General features: G+C 35.7%; 3 protein-coding genes across 9 annotated transcripts in view; 2 read left to right on the top strand and 1 right to left on the bottom strand.

Annotated features, from left to right (window-relative positions):
- The window catches only part of LOC112570545 (MAGUK p55 subfamily member 5-like), a 63,693-nt gene that overhangs the window by 44,278 nt on the left and 1,233 nt on the right, over positions 1-18,182 (top strand). For 6 of the 7 annotated variants that reach the window (XM_025249049.1, XM_025249051.1, XM_025249048.1 and 3 more), the window contains one exon: positions 1,081-5,532. In XM_025249049.1, the coding sequence (XP_025104834.1) occupies positions 1,081-1,269 (189 nt within the window). In that variant the 3' untranslated portion in view covers positions 1,270-5,532. Of the gene's footprint in view, positions 1-1,080; positions 5,533-12,294; positions 12,303-18,182 lie in introns of those variants that run through there. The other variant, XR_003100645.1, reaches the window with a different exon arrangement.
- On the bottom strand, positions 5,684-11,252 carry LOC112570551 (CCA tRNA nucleotidyltransferase 1, mitochondrial-like). The gene is made up of 7 exons (XM_025249061.1): positions 10,722-11,252; positions 10,360-10,489; positions 9,998-10,124; positions 9,619-9,704; positions 8,976-9,083; positions 8,051-8,163; positions 5,684-6,934 (listed from the first exon to the last, which is right to left on the bottom strand). The coding sequence occupies exons 1-7, from the start codon at positions 11,094-11,096 to the stop codon at positions 6,533-6,535; spliced, it is 1,341 nt and encodes a 446-aa protein (XP_025104846.1). The 5' UTR covers positions 11,097-11,252; the 3' UTR covers positions 5,684-6,532.
- Positions 11,458-17,931, top strand: LOC112570548 (tRNA (adenine(58)-N(1))-methyltransferase non-catalytic subunit TRM6-like). Its single transcript, XM_025249057.1, has 12 exons — positions 11,458-11,631; positions 12,570-12,715; positions 13,165-13,271; positions 13,609-13,700; positions 14,321-14,401; positions 14,555-14,679; positions 15,519-15,564; positions 15,907-16,321; positions 16,592-16,674; positions 17,107-17,209; positions 17,554-17,640; positions 17,813-17,931. The coding sequence occupies exons 1-12, from the start codon at positions 11,543-11,545 to the stop codon at positions 17,897-17,899; spliced, it is 1,461 nt and encodes a 486-aa protein (XP_025104842.1). The 5' UTR covers positions 11,458-11,542; the 3' UTR covers positions 17,900-17,931.

An 18,182-nucleotide genomic window follows, 5' to 3' on the forward strand; every position in this document is an offset into this window, starting at 1 on the left:
TGTGTATCTGGGTAACCTGATTTGACCCCATATGCAGTGGGCAGTCAAGTTGGGCAACAATTAGAGCCTATCACCAATACAGTGAAGGTTTACTGTCCTGGATTCAGCTCTCATCTTAGGTAAACTTTCTTTCTCTGCATGTGGCATCTGTTTACAGGGCTGACTGCCTTACTGTGATATAGCCTTAGTTGCTGGCTTAGTGTAAAACACCAAATCCCCCAATCCCCCTACTCCCCCAGATGTATGAGCGGTCCGGTGGCGCAACGGTTAGCGCCTGTCACCAATACAGTGAAGGTTGGCTGCCCAGAGTTCATTTCTTGTCTCGGGCATGCTGTTCTTTTTCTGCACGTGGCATCTCTTTACAGGGCTGGCTGCCTTGCCGTAATATAGCCTCAGTTGCTGGCATGGCGTAAAACACCAATTCCCCCCACCCCTACTCCCCCAGATGCAGTGTAAAGTAGATCAGTATAGTTCAGAGTTAACAATTTGTACGTAAAGTTTCAAGCCCAAGTAGTGCTTGAAGTTGATGATTTTTAACATTCTAACCCCAAGTATCACTAGGGATTGATTCCAAGACTTAACTCTAGGTAGGCTTTTCCTTTTGTACTTTTGTCTCCTCTCTTGGTAAGAAATACCTTGATAAAATGCAACTCACTTGGCAAAAGTCAAGTTATTTTGATGTCTTTTAGTTGAATTTTAATGAACATTTGTATCGTGTAGCGTAACAGCCAAGTAGGAAGCACTCTCTGCACCAACTGATGAATAATAAAGAATCAAAAAGAGATTGTGTGTGTGTGTAAGAAGAAAATTGCTATGGAACAATTACCTGCTACAATGCACAAAATATTGAGCCAATAAGACAGATAACCAAACTTGTATAAGGAAATAAGAATAGAGTATGAAAATGAAATGTACATTTGACTATTTTAAAAATAATACATAATGATGTTTAATGGGCAAAGAAAACATTAAGCTTAGTATCGTTTAAGCAGATAAATTTCGGTTCTAAGCTGATCCCATTTTTTTTCGGATCCGTGCAAAATGAGGTTTTATTTTATCTTACTATTTGCTTCGTTTCAGGATGAGAAGCTGAAAGAAATCATAGAGAAGGGAAGAGAGATGGAAGAAATGTACGGTCATCTCTTTGATGTCATCATTGTTAACATGGACATTGAACGCACATTTGAGGAACTGAAACAGGAAATCTTTCGTATTGACAACGAACCGCAATGGGTGCCTTTACATTGGCTTGACAACAGTATCATGTAAAATGCCAGGTCTTTCATTGTGATCATGAAAATGGGCTGGGTTGCCCATTTAGCAGCATGAGAGAAGATTTGAAAGTCTTCTGTTCATAATGTGGAAACTAAAATTATGAAGGGGCCAGTTCACAGTCATGCCACATGTGTCTCCATTTATCTGATCACCACTTGGTAACTGCTTCTTATAACCAGTGTTGTAAGTACAAGATGATGCAAACTTCTGAATAATTAAATCAAAATAGAGCCGTATAATCAGGAGCTACCAGTTTTCATCAGGTCAGGACTGTGTGTAATTGTTGGCATCTGCAGAAATGGATCATTTTCAGTTGCAAGTTTTTCATTTGGAGTGTTGCCTCTTGGATCTACTGTTTTATTCCAGTGGATGTTTCGCCAACTGAATATTCATTGGCACAGCGATCTACATATTTTACACAAGCACTGTGTCGCAATATTTGAGCACACAGGAAGTGTAGCAATCTGTGTTGTGTTTTGTGATGGTATTTGTAGAAATTATTAAAATTTTAAAAAAACTTAAGTATCATGTTATCTAAAGGGGAAAACAGTTATCTGCAGCGGCATGAATCAGGAGGAACACATCTAGCAAGGAAGTGAGACCTAAAGAAAAAAAAAAAGCAAATAATATGGAAGGTCTTCTGCGCTGGGCTTCCTCAGTGGCTGCATTCAAACGAACAGATGAGCCACTGTCACTATAAAGTAGCCTTTATTTATGTAACCAAGAATGCTTCCATTGAAAATTTTATTATTTTGCATAAAAATTCCATGCTCCCAATTTCTTTCATGAATTCATTCCATGGGATACTTTCTATGTATGCAGCAACAGTTACTGATGTTTTCATTGCATGCAAAGTTTACAACACATGCTTTCACAGCATGTGCCGTTCTGTTCTTTCCTCTGCTGGGGAGTTTGTTTTTAATTTGCTCCTCTGTTTTTATTTTTTAAATTCTGCTCTCTTATTATATAAATAAACAGATTTTTAAAGATAAAAGCAAGACATAATTTGATTAAAAGTTGGCTGCATGGAACAGGAAGCACTGCAAAAGAATTTTTGGAAAGTTGGAAAAATTGTTTAAGCAGCATTTTAGCCACAGTAGATTGACCCATACAAATGTAGCTTCATTGTCGTAGCCTTATATTTTACTCTTCATTTAATTTCTTGAACCATCCTAGGCCTTGAGGTACACATTTCCCTATACAAGACTATGTGTGCTTGGCAAGACCAGGACATATTCAAGCCATAGCAGTGTACAGATTTTTCCCAAGGCCATTTTAAAGAGAAAGTTTAAAATAAATATGCCCACATTATATGCACAAATTAACACCGTGAACACTTGAAATAGCAGTTTATTGGCTTTGTATTTGTAACTGTGCACAGCAATTTTTATATTGAGAGGTTGTGCTTTATTTAGAACTCGCATTTTTTGTTCATAGATCATTCTGTTATCTCTAATGTACAAAAATTGACAGCCTTTTTAGGGTCTGTGACTGTTGCATAACTGCTGTGGCATTTCTTTGCTATTTAACTGAAACAAATCACTTGATATTTAGCATTTGTTTCTTCTTTTTTAAAAAATTCTGAAAGTCATATTGGTCGAAACAGCAGAATTGGAAATGCTGAATAGCCTATTGAATTAACTTTTCCAGAATACTTTGCTTTAAACTAAACAAAAAAACGACATTCTCACCTGAAACTATGTGAGTTTGTGCAGTGTCCCAGTGTTAACACTCAGAAAATGTCAAGCAGCCATGATAAATTAGCTTGTACCTGGTCAGCATGCATTAAAAAGAGAGTGCAGAGAACATTTTGTCACGCTGACATTACTTTGCAAAGTAGACACAGTTCAGTTATTTGGGTGTGGAATCAGAAGTCAGATTAATGTGATAGACTTAATGATTTGTGTATGTGGATGTGCATATATATCAGAAATATTAGAGGTTGTGTATGTTTGAATGCACATGTGCAAGGATGAGATTGAAATGGCACTTCTTTACACAAGTGATATTATTAGTATGTACCAGAGATGTGTGTATTTTGGTTAAAAGCAAAATCTCTTCAAAGCCCTACTCTTCATAATTTTTGGTTGCATTTTAAATGGTGTGATACTTTATTGTACAAAAAAACTTTTTTTCCCTTCTGTTAAATTTGTCAATTCAGTGGCAAAATTATGTTTGTGAAATGTGCATCCTTTTATTGGGTAAATCTTTCCAGGTTTCTCAATATTTTTGTATGCACTGAAGACTGATTGGTTGTGAATGGTGGCTCTGTTGGTATTTTTTCTTTAAATTGTAGTGGGATTTTTCCTGCATCTTTTCATGTGTACCTAGCTGATATCTCTCATAATCAAACAGCTGTGTTGCTGTTTGGTTATGGTGGACTTTTTACAGTGTGCTATTGATGTTGCTTATGCTTTAAACAAAGGACTGTCATTCATTTTGTTGTTTCATTTCTATTTCAGCTTTTGTGGCTGGATTCTGTTAGCTACATTAGAGGGACTTAATTTTAAAATAAAAATACTATTAACACTGCACAGTGGGACTGACATGTTGAAAATGCTCTCAGAGGGGATTTGTTTTAATATAAGAACACTAACTATTAGCACAGCACAGAATGCCTGACATACTAAATGAAGGTTGTTAATTGACATGTCCACTTTACAGGTTGGAAAACATTAAAAAAAGAAATTGGATTGTTTGGAGAGGGGTGGGTGTGGGATAGTTTTTCCTCTTCAAAATGTACTGACATAACCAGACATTAAGCTTTTTCATTTATTCATGGCTCATGATAAAGATGGTAACCTGGAAATGTGCCAAGAAAACATTTGATTAATTTGCAATAAAGTTACAAGGTGGCAGGTGTTTAAAAGAATGGAGTTGAACTCATTATGTCCGAGGGCAGGCAGTGTTTGCTGCTAGAAGAACAGTGGAAAGGGAGATGAAAGGAAAGGGCTGGACATGGGGTCACCTAGAGCGGGTTTCAGTCGATCGACATCGGTGGCGGACTCTGGTTGAGGCCTTATGTGCAACCTGATGCACGAAGAGGATTAGATAGTGTTTGCTGCCTCCTTCATCTGATCACCTGCACACATTAGATTTAGCAGCTTACTGGCATCATCTTCATCTAAATAATGCTGCTGATAACCACAGAATAGGACTTTAGGGTTGTCCGTGTCCATGTTCGATCTGTTGATTTAGTTTGAGTTGTTTTTAATCAACATCCTTGAAAACATTTGTCCTGCTGCTACTTTATATTACTGGCCATTCTCCATCACAGACCTCTCTAAGCAGCCACAGCATGTGTGTTTATGAAAAGCATTTCATAAATTTAATATTTTTTCATACAAAATGCTTAAAAAAAAGTAAAATGATGAGTCTAAATACAAATACTTATACTCAGTTTTGAAGTGCATAACATGTCAAGATGTCAAATTATGGCTACGCTTGTTGCTTTAATTATTGTGGAAAATGTCATTAAAAAATAGGAGAAAAATTCTTTTAAAAGATTTTACCAATTAGGTAAGAAGACAAGGCACATAAGCATGCAGATGTTGGCTTCCTTTCCGGCTTTTTCATGAAAATGAATCTGCTTTCTCTATCTTCTTTGTGCTGGTTGATAAGCATCATTTCTGATGAATTTTTTTTTTTTTTTTTTTGGTGGTGATTATGCATATTTGCAGAAGTAAAACGGGTTTATTTGAGGCTTGGAGCTTCAATGTGAAAGAATGTATATGCTGTCTTGCAAAGATTCTGTAGACTGTGGTAATATTCTTTACCCACACACCCAAGCCTTTGAGCATTCCACAAATCGTATCATGAAAGTAGAAGACTGGGTCCTTTGTCCAGCAATATTTGTTAAAAATTGTGTCCTTTGGGTTGATTTCATTAATTGGTTAAATTATGAAATACCATTTTTTAGTCATTCCATTATTTCAGTAATGTTTGTATTATGCATATTTGCAAGAATCAGTTTGAGAGGGTGATAATGCACAGGACAGACAACTGCTTGCAGTTTAAAAAGCCCCCAAACTGGATTACTGCTCTGTACATAGACAATATGCAGGAATGTAGAGCATTTGGACAAAGTATTCAAAAATATTGTGTAAATAATGAAACAGGAGCCTACAACTTTTTATTGTATATATATATACACAATATCTACTTATATAAACACTGATAACTTCCATTTTGCCATTTATATGAAATGCAAACATGTAATCATTTTATACAAATAAAACTATTTATACTGCATCTGCAGTCCCTGCTTTATTGTGGAATGTGGCTTGAACGCATTTGTATTAAACTGTGGAGAAATGGATTGGACCAACAGTTTTATCTTTCCATTGTTGAATTAGGAGAATAATATCCCTCGGTGTAACTGGCTAGAGTGTAACTTTTCATCGTTGCCCATTAATCTGGGTCAAGTTTTCTAACATTGCTTTGTGCATCTGTCATACTATTTGCTACATTCCTGGATTGATTTCTGTGTCAGTGCCACTTCTTTTTCTGGACAATTTCTACTGCCACACCTGCAGAACTGTTGCATCCTTATAGAAAAGCATCTTCAGCACCAGCTTCAACATGAGTAGCTATGCTAAACTGGCACACAATGAACTGCTTCCATTATTATTGCTTTTATTTTTTAAGAGCACTATGAGCAAACTACTGATGGTAGAGTAAACTTTCTCAACTTTATTATTATTTTTTTAACATGTTCTTCAAAATTCAGATGGTGTTAATTTCATGAGAAGTGTATGTCACCCTTTTACTTATATTTACATAAGTATCTAAAGTAATTTTGTTTGCCTTAACTGTTCTATAAATAAAATTTCAGTCTAGTGTTCTGGATGTAAATCCCTAAATTTTTCATTCTGGCTAGTTGGCAAAGAAGATGCAACACGAAAATGATATGTATCACACTTTATTGTAAGGTCACCCTACTGAAGCATAAACACACTTCAATCTTTGGCTAGGGGATTGTAAAGAGAATATTCCTAAACATCTTATACAGAGCAAACTCTGTGATTCACTAATGATGCAATACCTTAGAGTGCAGCCCTCATGTCTGCTGGCATTTACCTCTGAAAGCTACTTCTTAGTCAATGTTCACATGGTCCATAGCTTGCCTACAATACCAATTGATTTCTTGGTTTCTTGCTAAGCTCTCAAGCTTAGTGCTGCATGCTGTAACCAAGCCCCTAAATACAAAATACAAATCCTTGTTTAAGATCAATCCATAGATAGTTGACAGGCAGCTTTACTGTATTCTTTTAAGCACATCATGCAGCTGACTTAACAGGTCTTCTTTTGACATGGAGTAATTACTGCCTTTCCAGATCTGTCTCAGCTCATGAAGAGCCTTAGCAAAGACAGGTCCTTTAGGGACATTCATCATGAAGAGATCATGTCCAGTGACTGGAAACTTTTGAGGAATCCATTCCACAAACTGGTCAAGCAGGTCTTTTTTCCCTTTGTATTTTAAGAGCTCGATAATTCTGTCTTTCACTTTAGGTTCTTTGCCAACTGTGTCATTGTACAGGTCCATGCAGTATCGCATGGGTGTGGTTAGGTCAATCTTGTCCTCACGATGTTTCACAATAAAGGATGCAGTTCTGGTTTCTTCATTTGACATCTTTAAGCGTTTGTTTAGTCTTTGAACCTGGAGGAGAAAATAACTTATATTCTTCAAACTGGTGCTACACTAATGTTGGAATTATATGTCACTAGATGCAGCATTTATTAACTATTACATGCAAACAAGGATATAACGGTTTTATTTCTTAATGCTTGATAAACATTTGTAAACTAGCTATGAAAGAAACATATGGATAGAGGTCTTTCTCCTACCAAGCCCCATCAACCTGGAATGGATTACTTGCTAGGCTTCATCACTGATTCTTTTATCATCATTAAGTCTAAACTTAAGACTCATCTTTTCAGAATAACTTCACTGAGACCCTGTCCTGACCATAAGCATGCATAACATGTCTAATTTATTTTGTGTATGGGTGTGAGTGTTTTGTAGAAGTGAGCAAGTCTGTTATATGCGAATATGGCTGCATGGTTGATGATATATTCTATATATTATTCATGTAAAACACACGGAGCAAATCTTTGGAAAACTGCTATATAAATCTCCTTTATTCTTCTTAGTATTAGATTATTTAAGTTTATTATAAGATTACTCAGTATTTTCCCAGTATTCTCCTGATGTCACTAACCTCATCCTCTGGAGTCGTTACCATTAAATCTACAGTGATCGCCCTTTACAGACAGAATGCAGGATTGTTCTATATCTTTGCTACTATTGTGTAATCCTGTTATTCATCTTTGTTACTATTTTGTTAACTTGTTCTACATCTTTGTTACTGTTTTGGGATCTTGTTCAGCGCAATGAGTCAGCCTTTAGATGAGATATTGCGCTTTATAGATTCTCATATTATTATTAAACAAGGTCACATTGTTTGGATTTTACCTACAACATTTTGATTACGTGAAATGACAGTTATACCTGATCGACAAGCTTCCTTTGAGCAATGTAGCAGCAGGAGAGAGAAGATAGGAAATGCCCTCATTAAAGCTGGACCCAAAAAAAAGTGAGGCCTCTAACACCTTGCTCCCAAAAACAAACTAAAAATGTTGGGGACAACCTTTGCCCTTACCTTACAGGGTAGGCACAGCTTTCCAGGATCTGTAGCATTAAATCATTAATCACAAGTAGTACATGGCACAGATTTGACAGGAATGTGGTAACCGGTGAAATTAAAATACTTACATCATCTTCACACAACAAAAGCCCAGTCAGAACTGTAATTGGGAGTGGATCCATATTTGAAGTGTTAATGCAAACCCTTGCAAATTCATCAACATTCACATTATCACTCAGTCCTGCAAGAATTACAAAGAAATGTGAACAGAATTCCTTTGTTAGACATAGCAAACAGTAAACTGTAGACTTGATAAGTAACCAAATTTGACAGTTGCTGTAACAAAAAGAAAGAGCCAAGGGAGCTAGGAAATAAAAATGACTTAAAAAAGGTTGACTTTTGAAACAAAATGCAATAATGGTTGAATGGTAACTGTTAGGTTTGGTCACATGCATATGACTTTGTCACAATTCTTGTTGGTAGGAGTGGGACACCTTTCTTTTCAATATGATATAAGTACTTTTAAATCGTGAAACATCTATACACTTTATAAACTAAATTTTTTGAAAACTTGTACACAAATTTATATTATAATGCCAGTCACCAACTGTAACAAGTTTTGGCACAAATACACATTAAAATGGTAAGCACACATAAAGAATTAGAGTTAAAAAGTGAAAAAGTAGAGGAGTCAAGACACGCTAGCAGTTAGACAGCTCAACTCCTGACCACAAGGTCACCAGTTTAAAGCCTCAGACTTATGATTGAAGAACATCTGCTTTCCTAGCAGCTACTCTGCAGAAAAAGGCTAACTACTACTTGATACGATTTATCAGGGAAGGTAAAAAAGAAGAAGGAATGCTCCACCTTTTAATTCATGACCTAGATGTAGTGAACCATATTCATGGTCCATGCATCCAGGGTATAGGACTCTTTACTTTTATCTTTTAGGTTAAAATAGTTAAGCTCCTGAAAACAAATCAGTTTGTTTTATTACTCTGGAAAATTACTTGCTTAAATATCCTGAAACAAATCTGTGACCAAATTTCCTACCAATGTATTGGCCAATGCCCAGCTTCAACATTGTCTGCATGATAGGTTCATTAAAACGTCCACACAAAATCTTGCGCAGTTCCATCCACAGCCTCTCACCAGAAACTCCTAAAAAGAACAGAAACAGGAAGAGGCCCATTCTTTCTTGCATGCAAGTACTAATGAATATTTGTAATCTCTTGATAACTCTTTGTAAACTCTACAAAACTGCATCTTTAACCAAATTATATTGCAATCATTATTTTAAAAAACCCAATTACTTCATTGGTCTCGTGTGCTTTCACATACATGCTACTTTTAAATAACTCTATTTTACATAAAAAAGGAAGATAGCTTTGACTGTCACCAATACTTATTAACTATTTGGCTTCTTTGTGCCTTTCACTTGACAGCCAAACACTGCTGGGTAGATAGATTGAAAAAAGTCACAAATTCTATTATTATACACAGTCAAGTTATAAAAAGTATACAAATTGTATCTTGTGCTCTGCCTTCTAGTTTTCAAATTCAACTGATAGATTTCAACACATTTAAAAAAAACAAAAAACAAAAAACAAAAACAAAACACTTAACTACTGAAGTAAGTTTTTTTTAAAAAAGCCTTTTTAAAATTTCCTGGTCTTAAGTTAATATTTGCTCTCACCAGCCAATCCACCTTTGTTTTCCTCAATGGCAGTCAAAATATCTTTTTCATGGCAGTCTGGCCCTTTAGCAATACGGCCATAAAATCTGAAATATAAGCCAAAGCAAACCACTGGGTTCATTATAGGCCAAACCTGCTACTATATTTTATTTATATGACACAAGTAGCATTGGTCTTGGTGCTCATCCAAAAATTTGAGTACTTCAGTATGTTATTAGCAAATTTTTTGATGCACTAACATTAAAACTTTGCAATCTAATAAAACTGCTGAAGCTGCAAATGGCACTGACAACCTGTAAGATTCTATGAGCTTGAAAAGACTAGGTCCCAGTGGACCTGTATTGCTCTCCTATACAGATACAGCTTGGTCATTTCATACCTGAAGTAACGAAGAATGCGAAGATAATCTTCACATATTCTTTCTGATGGTGACCCAACAAAGCGCAAATGCCGTGCATCAAGGTCTTCCTTGCCATTGAAATAGTCATAAAGAGTCCCATCAAAACCTGTAATAATGGGAACAAATGATGAAAGTTTCCTACTGGAAATAGTAAATGACAAAATGAGCTAAATTAATCTTAAGTCTGTACTTTTGGAAAAAACCACTTCCAATGAGCATCTTATTTCAAAAGAACTAAAATTTTAGTCTGATGATTTAAACAAGCTGTATCCAATGCAATACAACAGCTATAGTTCATGTCTCAATGTAAAGCACATGGACACAAAGTGAAAAACACTGACCAAGAAACATAGCATTAATGGTGAGGTCACGTCGACCTGCATCAAGATGCCAGTCATGAGTAAATTCCACTTCTGCATGACGACCATCTGTGACAACATCTATCCTCAAGGTTGTTACTTCAAAATTTTCCTGTTAAGTATCCAAAACAATTAGACAAAAAGGGTCTCTAGTGGATGCCTTATATATCATCTAGGGCTAAGATTCAAAAACACTATATGGTACCGTATCACTTACCTAAACTATAATAATCAAAGAAAATTCAAATAGTTCATTATAATTACTGACTTCCAACGAATAAATGTGAATGTTAAGCAAACCTAGTTGTGAAAGTACTCTTCATTAGAGGGTCTAGTACATGTACCTTGTCGTTGATACGTGCTGTTATCGTACCATGCTTCTCGCCTTTGTTATTTATCATTCGCACTTTCTCCTTTTCGAACATTTCTTTCATCTGTTCTGGCGTGGCTGTCGTAGCAAAGTCGACATCATGAGGCTCTATATCCATCAATAAGTCACGCACTGCACCGCCTGCTATTCTTAATTCATGCCCATATTTAGAAAAGAGAGATTCTAGTCGTTGCAGTTCCGGTGTAAACAATTTTTGAAAAATTGGTGTGTCGAGCTTCATTGTATTTAATTGTCCCTCACGCAAATACTTTAACTTAAATCGAGATGGAATGTAAACAGTTTTAAGAGGTCTCAATCCCAGTCGCAAGAATACAGGTAAAAACTTCATTGATATTTTAGCTATTCGAAGGTTTTTTCTTGTAGTCTAAGACCTTTTTCATGTCCCTTTAAAATCTCATCTCTGTAACTTTCTTCTCTGGTTCAGTTTACTTCTTCAAGACACACAGACACGAGAGATGCTGCTTTCAGTTTGCGTCTGTAATTTTGTGGAGCTATATGAGAATGGACCATATTGGAACATTGAGTTATGGAATTATTTATGTATTTTGTCACATTTTTAACACATCCCTTGTAAAAAAATCTATTGATTTGATTTTGTTTCAAATTTATCACGCAGTATTTCTCCTCTTTCCTCTAAAAGATTTATTACTATATAGTCAGGCTGGTCTGGTCAGGCTGACTTGCTTTTCCTTCTTCACTTCCGGTACATGCGCTTCCTTTTGCTGTGTTCCTAAAAACAATATCGAAACTGTGCTCGTCTGGAATACCGATATAATGACAGAACGAAAAACAATTCAGGAGGGATACTATGTAGTATTCAAAAGGGACGACCATTCAAAAGTGTTTCAGATTTGTAAGAAAAAGTAAGTGCATGTGTTCGTGATGTAAGATCTGTAGAAGTTGCGATAGATACGTCATTATTGTCTATTCCTGCTTACAACAGATAAATTTTTCTTTGTTGAGAGCAATAAATTAAACAACACGCAGTCGCATCCCACACACCCATACAATATCTACACTCTTAACCCTCCCCCCGATCCCAGAGATATATACACTTACACTAGGTACATTTCTTAAACCTGCTAAAGAATGATATTGCAGTTGGTATATTTAAAGGACTTGGCAAAAGCACTCTTTTTGGCGACCAGTTGTTTCCATATACGGCCAGAGGGTAACATTTGGAAATAGTGATATAGTGGGTGAGAATGGTTTGTGATAATACTGACAGCACTTATAAACATTTTCAGAGGAATCATTTTTTTTTACCCTCTCTCTCTTACACACTCAGAGGGCGACGTCAGTTATGCACATTTATGACCCTTCAGCATATGTATAGCCTGGTATTAAAAAAAAAAATCAAGGAATGTAATGTGACATGCAAGAAAACACTTAATAGAATGTCTAAAATGCATGAGGAGAGAAATAAAATGTCACGATCCATCCTTTGTCATGTTTCCTTGCATTTAGGATATAAAAAAAAAAATTATAATAGAGAGGAAGAAAGGAAAAGTTTGTAGAAAATCTAGATGTGTAAGTAGGAAGGGCAGTGCCTATATAGATGAAGCTTTTGGTATTTGGTTTTGAGGTAAAGAAAGGGCCTAAATCACAATGCCAACATAGAGCTCACTGGTAAGCATTCACATGTGTGCAGTCATGAGTATTTGTATGTCAGAATAGATGGAGAATGATTATGGAAGAGCATTAATTTTGTGCATAATGCCTAGGAGTTGTATAAAGGTTTACTTAGTGGCCTGTTGAGTTGTGTTTTTTTTATATAAAAATAGTTTTCCAATTGTTACAGACATATTTTCTTTGAGAAAGCCAAGATTGCTGGGGAACAGCTGATTGGACAGCATTATGGGTCCCGGTTTACTGTTGAGAAAGGGCAGCTTATTCCTGTGGTCGTGACCAAGACCTCCATTAATGTGGCTATTGCAAGAGAAGAAGGTTCAAATTGATTTAAAAAAAGAAATGGAAGTTGTTTAACTACTGGGAGGGTGCTACTGTATGAACATTTCTTAGTCTAGAGCAAGGTCTGAATCAATTTCAAATTTTCATATTAAAAAAAATCAGAAGTTGTGAAATGATTTTAGGAGGAATGCTATTTTCATCATCCCTGAGGTTTATTATGATATATTAAACCAAGGATAGCTGTTTTACTGTTGTTGTTACAGCACTGCCAATGTAAGCAATGTGTAGTAATGTCGAGTGCTAAAATAGGTTGCATATAATTTCATGTTTATGACTGGCAGGCTTATAAGTGTCAAAAAGAAATATCCACAGCTAATGAAGAGTGAGAAAGACAGTCAGAAACTTTTATTTATTATTTTTGTATCAGCTAAGGGCTGTTATAATGAGTCTGTGATATAATTTTGTTTTTATGGGATTTTTAACAGATGGAATGTCAGGAAAAGACAACCGAGGCTTAGTGGGTTCTGAAGAGAATCAAAAGCTCTCTCATGAAGAAATCATTAAAATGAAAGAAGAGGGTGTTTGTGGTCAGGTGAGTGATTCTATCACCTTTGTTTTGTTTAGGTTCTGCCATTTAGAAGACAATGTTTTGCTATGAATGAAGTAAGGCTATGACATATATTATTTTGAAAATACCTTTTTTTTTTTTTTTGATCACATCAGCTTGAAACCAACTGTTTCTCAAATTTTCAGTTTGAAATGCATTCCCTTACATTGTCCAAGAAACGTTTTTTTTTCCTGTGGACAGATTAGGATCTTATGCACACTTGCACTCTGAAATAATTTTTTACTTGAGATTTCTTATATTTCTTATTTTGTGCATCCATGAATGTGAGCCAAGAAGTTTCTGTGTCTGTGAACTGTTTCAGGCTATTGTTGAAAAGCTGATCGAGCAGAGCGAAACATTCAAAACCAAGACAGAATTTTCTCAAGAGAAATACATCAAGAAAAAAAGTAAGAGGTATGCATTGTTGAAGTGACAATATCTAAAAAAATATTTTGCAATCTTTTTGGAAATTAAGTGTACACTCAGCCAAGCACACATGCTAATTACATTATCCAGGTTTGATGAACAAGCTGAAAGGGCATTGTGTTAGGTCACTTCCTGTTTAACTTTTGTCTTCTTTTCATATTTACGGTTGCAGTATGAGTTAGCAGTTTCTACAGAGCTTTGTTTTAAGTAGATATGTGAATAGATGGATACATGCTGGTCAGTTACTGGGCTTCAACAAGCTCCTTGAATTGACAGCTACCTAAACAAATAACTTGATAAACAAATAGTCATAAAATTTAATCATCTTGCAAGTGAAGGAAACAAACCTCTGGAGAGAGCTAAAAAAAAAACCCCAAAAAAAGTCATTGCAGTCCAATCAAATGCACAAACATTCTTTCATTTATTGTCTAGCATGAGAAAGTTGTGCTGAACTAGCACTCCTGCCTTGAAATTGCCCTCCAGGATGATATCTATTATTGTTCAAGAAAACAAAGAAGCCACAGATGATTGTTGTAGAATCCATACAATTATGTAATGATTTATTTTATTGCTAATCTCTGTCTCCCTTTTTTTCCCACACTTACAAGACACATCCTTGAGTTCCGGGTGCTGGAACCAAATGCTCACCATCTCTTAGATGTCTTCAAGCAGTCACCCATGAAAATTTGGTAATTTTAAAAAAAAGTATCTTTTCCTCCTTATCACTGGATATAACTTTGTCCTGCATTCTGCATGAAGTGAAAATCATTGTGTCAAGTTACTTTGTGGAGCTTAGTGAATCATGACAGTAACTTTGTGATAAACATCATATTTACTTTCAGCAATCTACGAGCAGATAGCCTCTCACAGCTTTTATGCTATGGCAGCGTCATGGCTGGAGCTACAATTGCTGTGGTGGAATCTTGTCATGGTCTGGTTCTGGGCTCTGTCATGGAGAGAATGGGAGGTATGTGTCTAAAGTTGTAGTCATAGCATCTAAAACTGTTTAAAAATAGATGACATTTTAGTCACATAAACTGTCATGGCAGAAGATCTTGATCTAGAAAACAGAGCATGAATTTAAAATGAAGAATTGTCAGGTGTGGCCATTAGGACTGACTGATCTACTGTTTCACATTAGTAAAAATCTATAGGAGATTGTTATCGACACAAGAACAGTTCTAGTGGTCTGGCAGTGTCGTGCAATAAACCTTCATGTTACTTTTTATGTATGCGACGAATATTATCTGTAAAAATGACCTACATTTTTATAAATTCGCTGTTCTTGTCTTTGCAGATTTCACAAAAATGTAATGTGCATAATAGAAACTTTACTGGTCTTGTTCTTTATAAGTTACAAATAATATTAATGTCTCCATAATACAGAGACTTAGGTTTTTACTTTGTAAAGAAGGTTTGTACAATATGTGGTAGTATATTTGTGTTTGCAACAAAGAGGTTTTTTAAAATACTAGCTAAGAAGGTGTCATAAACACATGTCTATCTTCTCTTTCTTCAATGTGCATAATCCATTCAAGTCTGTGTGCATAATGCCTTCATTCTGGAAATCTGGAACAATTATCCCCAGCATGTTTCATCCTTCAAACCATTTTTGTTAGGTTCAGTTGGGGATTTTAAAAACCAGAACTTGCTTTTGCAGCTATTCCCTTTTCCCCAAGCCTTTGCAATCTGAACGTAACAAACCTACTGTTTGTCTGTTTTATCTTTGAAGCATAAGCCTTTGAGGTTTATTTGTAGTTTTTTTGTGTGTACTAGAATAAAGTGCTCTTCTTTCCATATCTGAAGGCTTGGGAAAAGTTATTCACCTGTTCCCAGGAAACGATATGAACAGGTAAGTGGCCATACCATCAAATAAATTTATAGTATCCACTCTTGCATCAGAGGGTTTTTGCAATTCTAACATTTGGTCTTGGGTTGTATACTTCAGAACCTTTTGTGAAGAATATTTATCTGGTATTCATAACCCTTTTGTGGGATAAACATGGCTGGTTCTATTCCCCACTCCAATCCCACATTTTGTTTATTTAGTGGATAGCATCTCATCTAGTTTTTAAATAAAAACTTTATCCTGAAAATGTTTGTATTTTTTAATTTCATTATGACAATAACATTTTTATTTTATTTTATTTTTTTGCTAACCAGAATGTTTTATTATTTAATTTTTTTTTTTTAGACATGTGGTATCATACTTCAACTTCTCTGAAGAACATATGCAGATCTTATATGAATTTCCACTCAACAAGCTGGCGGAGCTGGAATGCAGCACAGATAACACCAGGGTGTGTTCTGAAAATCTTCCTTTATGTACGGAAGTGACGGAGAAGACTGAAAAACCTAAGGTGCTGGAGGACTGTGATAGTGCTGTCGAACAAGACGATGAGAAGAAGATGGAGACAGAGTGTGTGGACATTCCAGATGATGTCGTTAAGAACAGAAGTCCAGCTGATAGTAAAAAAGAGGCTGATACCAGCAGAAATGGGAGTACAAAGGAAGACATTGCCATGAAAAAAGCTGATGAGGCAATGGATGAAGATGGGAGTGTTCAAGAAGAAGAGGGCCGCAAAAGGAAAGCACAGGAACTAAAGGAGGTAGATAGACTATATTGCGAAGGAAGCAAGAATAATTTCTTGATGTAAAGAACAGACTTCAGCTTCTGGCCAGTCAAGTATTTTAATTAAAACCCACTTTCATAACTTCCATGAGCAACAGGCATCAACAGTTAGATGTGTTATATGCAAATCTCCATGTGTACAGCTTTTTTATGACTTGAAGAAAATGTTGGAACATGTAATTTTTATATTTGGTTTTTGATTTGTTTGTCACGATTTTATTCATTTCATTTTTGAATTAACCTTCAGGCAGACAAAGAAAGCAGGAAGCAGATTAAGACAGAAAGATCAAACAAGGCAGCAGAAATATTGAAGGGGAGATTAATAGACAGGTAAGGAAAAGATTTGTTTGTGGTCTTTAGAATTTTACTTACATTGTGAGCATAGTTATTAGCTATAAACAGTCAGATTATCTGCTATTGTGTTTGGTGAGGCAATCATTTCAATCCAGAACCACGTCACCCAAATGTTTCTGAGAACATTGAAATCAGCTAACCCTAACCCTGGGATGATTTGGTTATAGCAAGGGTCGATTCAACTTTGTTAAGGCTGTAACAATATGGTTTGTCAAAGTAAATGGTGATCTCTGGAAGTAACTGCTGGGTATATAAAAATAATATAATAACAACTGCTTTGATTTTTAAAAATGCATAAAGTGCATCTGTTGCATGACATACACCATGTGAGGTTTTTTTATTTTATTTTATTTTTTTTGAAGTTGTCTAACAAACTAAGAATTGTCAGATGTCATGTTTGGTTTACAGTCTTATCATTGCTGCCAAATACCATCCAGCAACACTTCTTCAAAGGTTGCTTCCATATGTGCCACCTTCTCGTCCAGTTGTGGTTTTCTCACAACACAAGGAGGTAAAGGCATAAACATTTTCTAGTTATATTTCATTAAGTGATTAAGGCTGAAAAAATTATATTATTTTTTTTTATTACTGGCTACTGAATTACCCAGTAAACACCTAGTTATGTTCCATTAAATGTTGAAGGCTGGAAAAATTATGTATTAAATATATAAAATTTTTGTGTTGGTAATTACTTAATTACCCATTAAAAAAAAAAAGTAGGAGTTCGTGAGCTTTCTTGCTGATGCATGTTTATGAACACAGCCTGTAGCAAACAATCCCATCCATCAAGTTCTAGGAGTTTACAATTCCATGTGCTAGTCATTTAATACCATGTATGCCTTTTGTTTATTGCAGCCTCTGGTTGAATGCTATAATCTAGTACAGGAGAAGAATCTGGGCATTCAGCGACGGCTGTCAGAAACATGGTACAGAGAATACCAGGTAGCTTTATTGTCTTACTTGAAGCATGCTTGAGTGTGTGTGTCTGTCTTAAGGAGATGAATGAGGATTGGTTAGGCTCAAGAACTCTGTCTTGCCAGCTGCATTTACATGCTTAATCATGAATGTTTAAATTTACCCGTTCAGCAATTCACATTTGACATTTTGCTTACAGGTCCTGCCATCTCGAACACACCCTCAGATGAGTATGTCTGGCACGGGAGGGTATCTTCTTACATTCACCACTGTTACAGACAGCTAGTGTGTTTTTGAAAATAAACTTGACCATCTTCCTGTTTATTTTTCATGTTCCTTGCATGCATACCTGCCTCGTTAAATGAGTGCATATGCAGGTGAAAATTACAGGTATGCATGATTAATACCAGGAATATTTGAGTTTGGTTAAAACTGTCCATAATGACTGCCTAAAATGGGAAAGTCATGCCCATTTTAAGTGTGCAGGGCAAACTCAATAACATATAGATATTTATATTTGGAGTGGGTGTGGGAAATCATTGTAAAAAGAGTAGAGATAAAATTAATGA

The sequence above is a fragment of the Pomacea canaliculata genome, linkage group LG8 (assembly GCF_003073045.1).
Source record: "Pomacea canaliculata isolate SZHN2017 linkage group LG8, ASM307304v1, whole genome shotgun sequence".
In the NCBI taxonomy this organism is placed as follows: domain Eukaryota; kingdom Metazoa; phylum Mollusca; class Gastropoda; order Architaenioglossa; family Ampullariidae; genus Pomacea; species Pomacea canaliculata.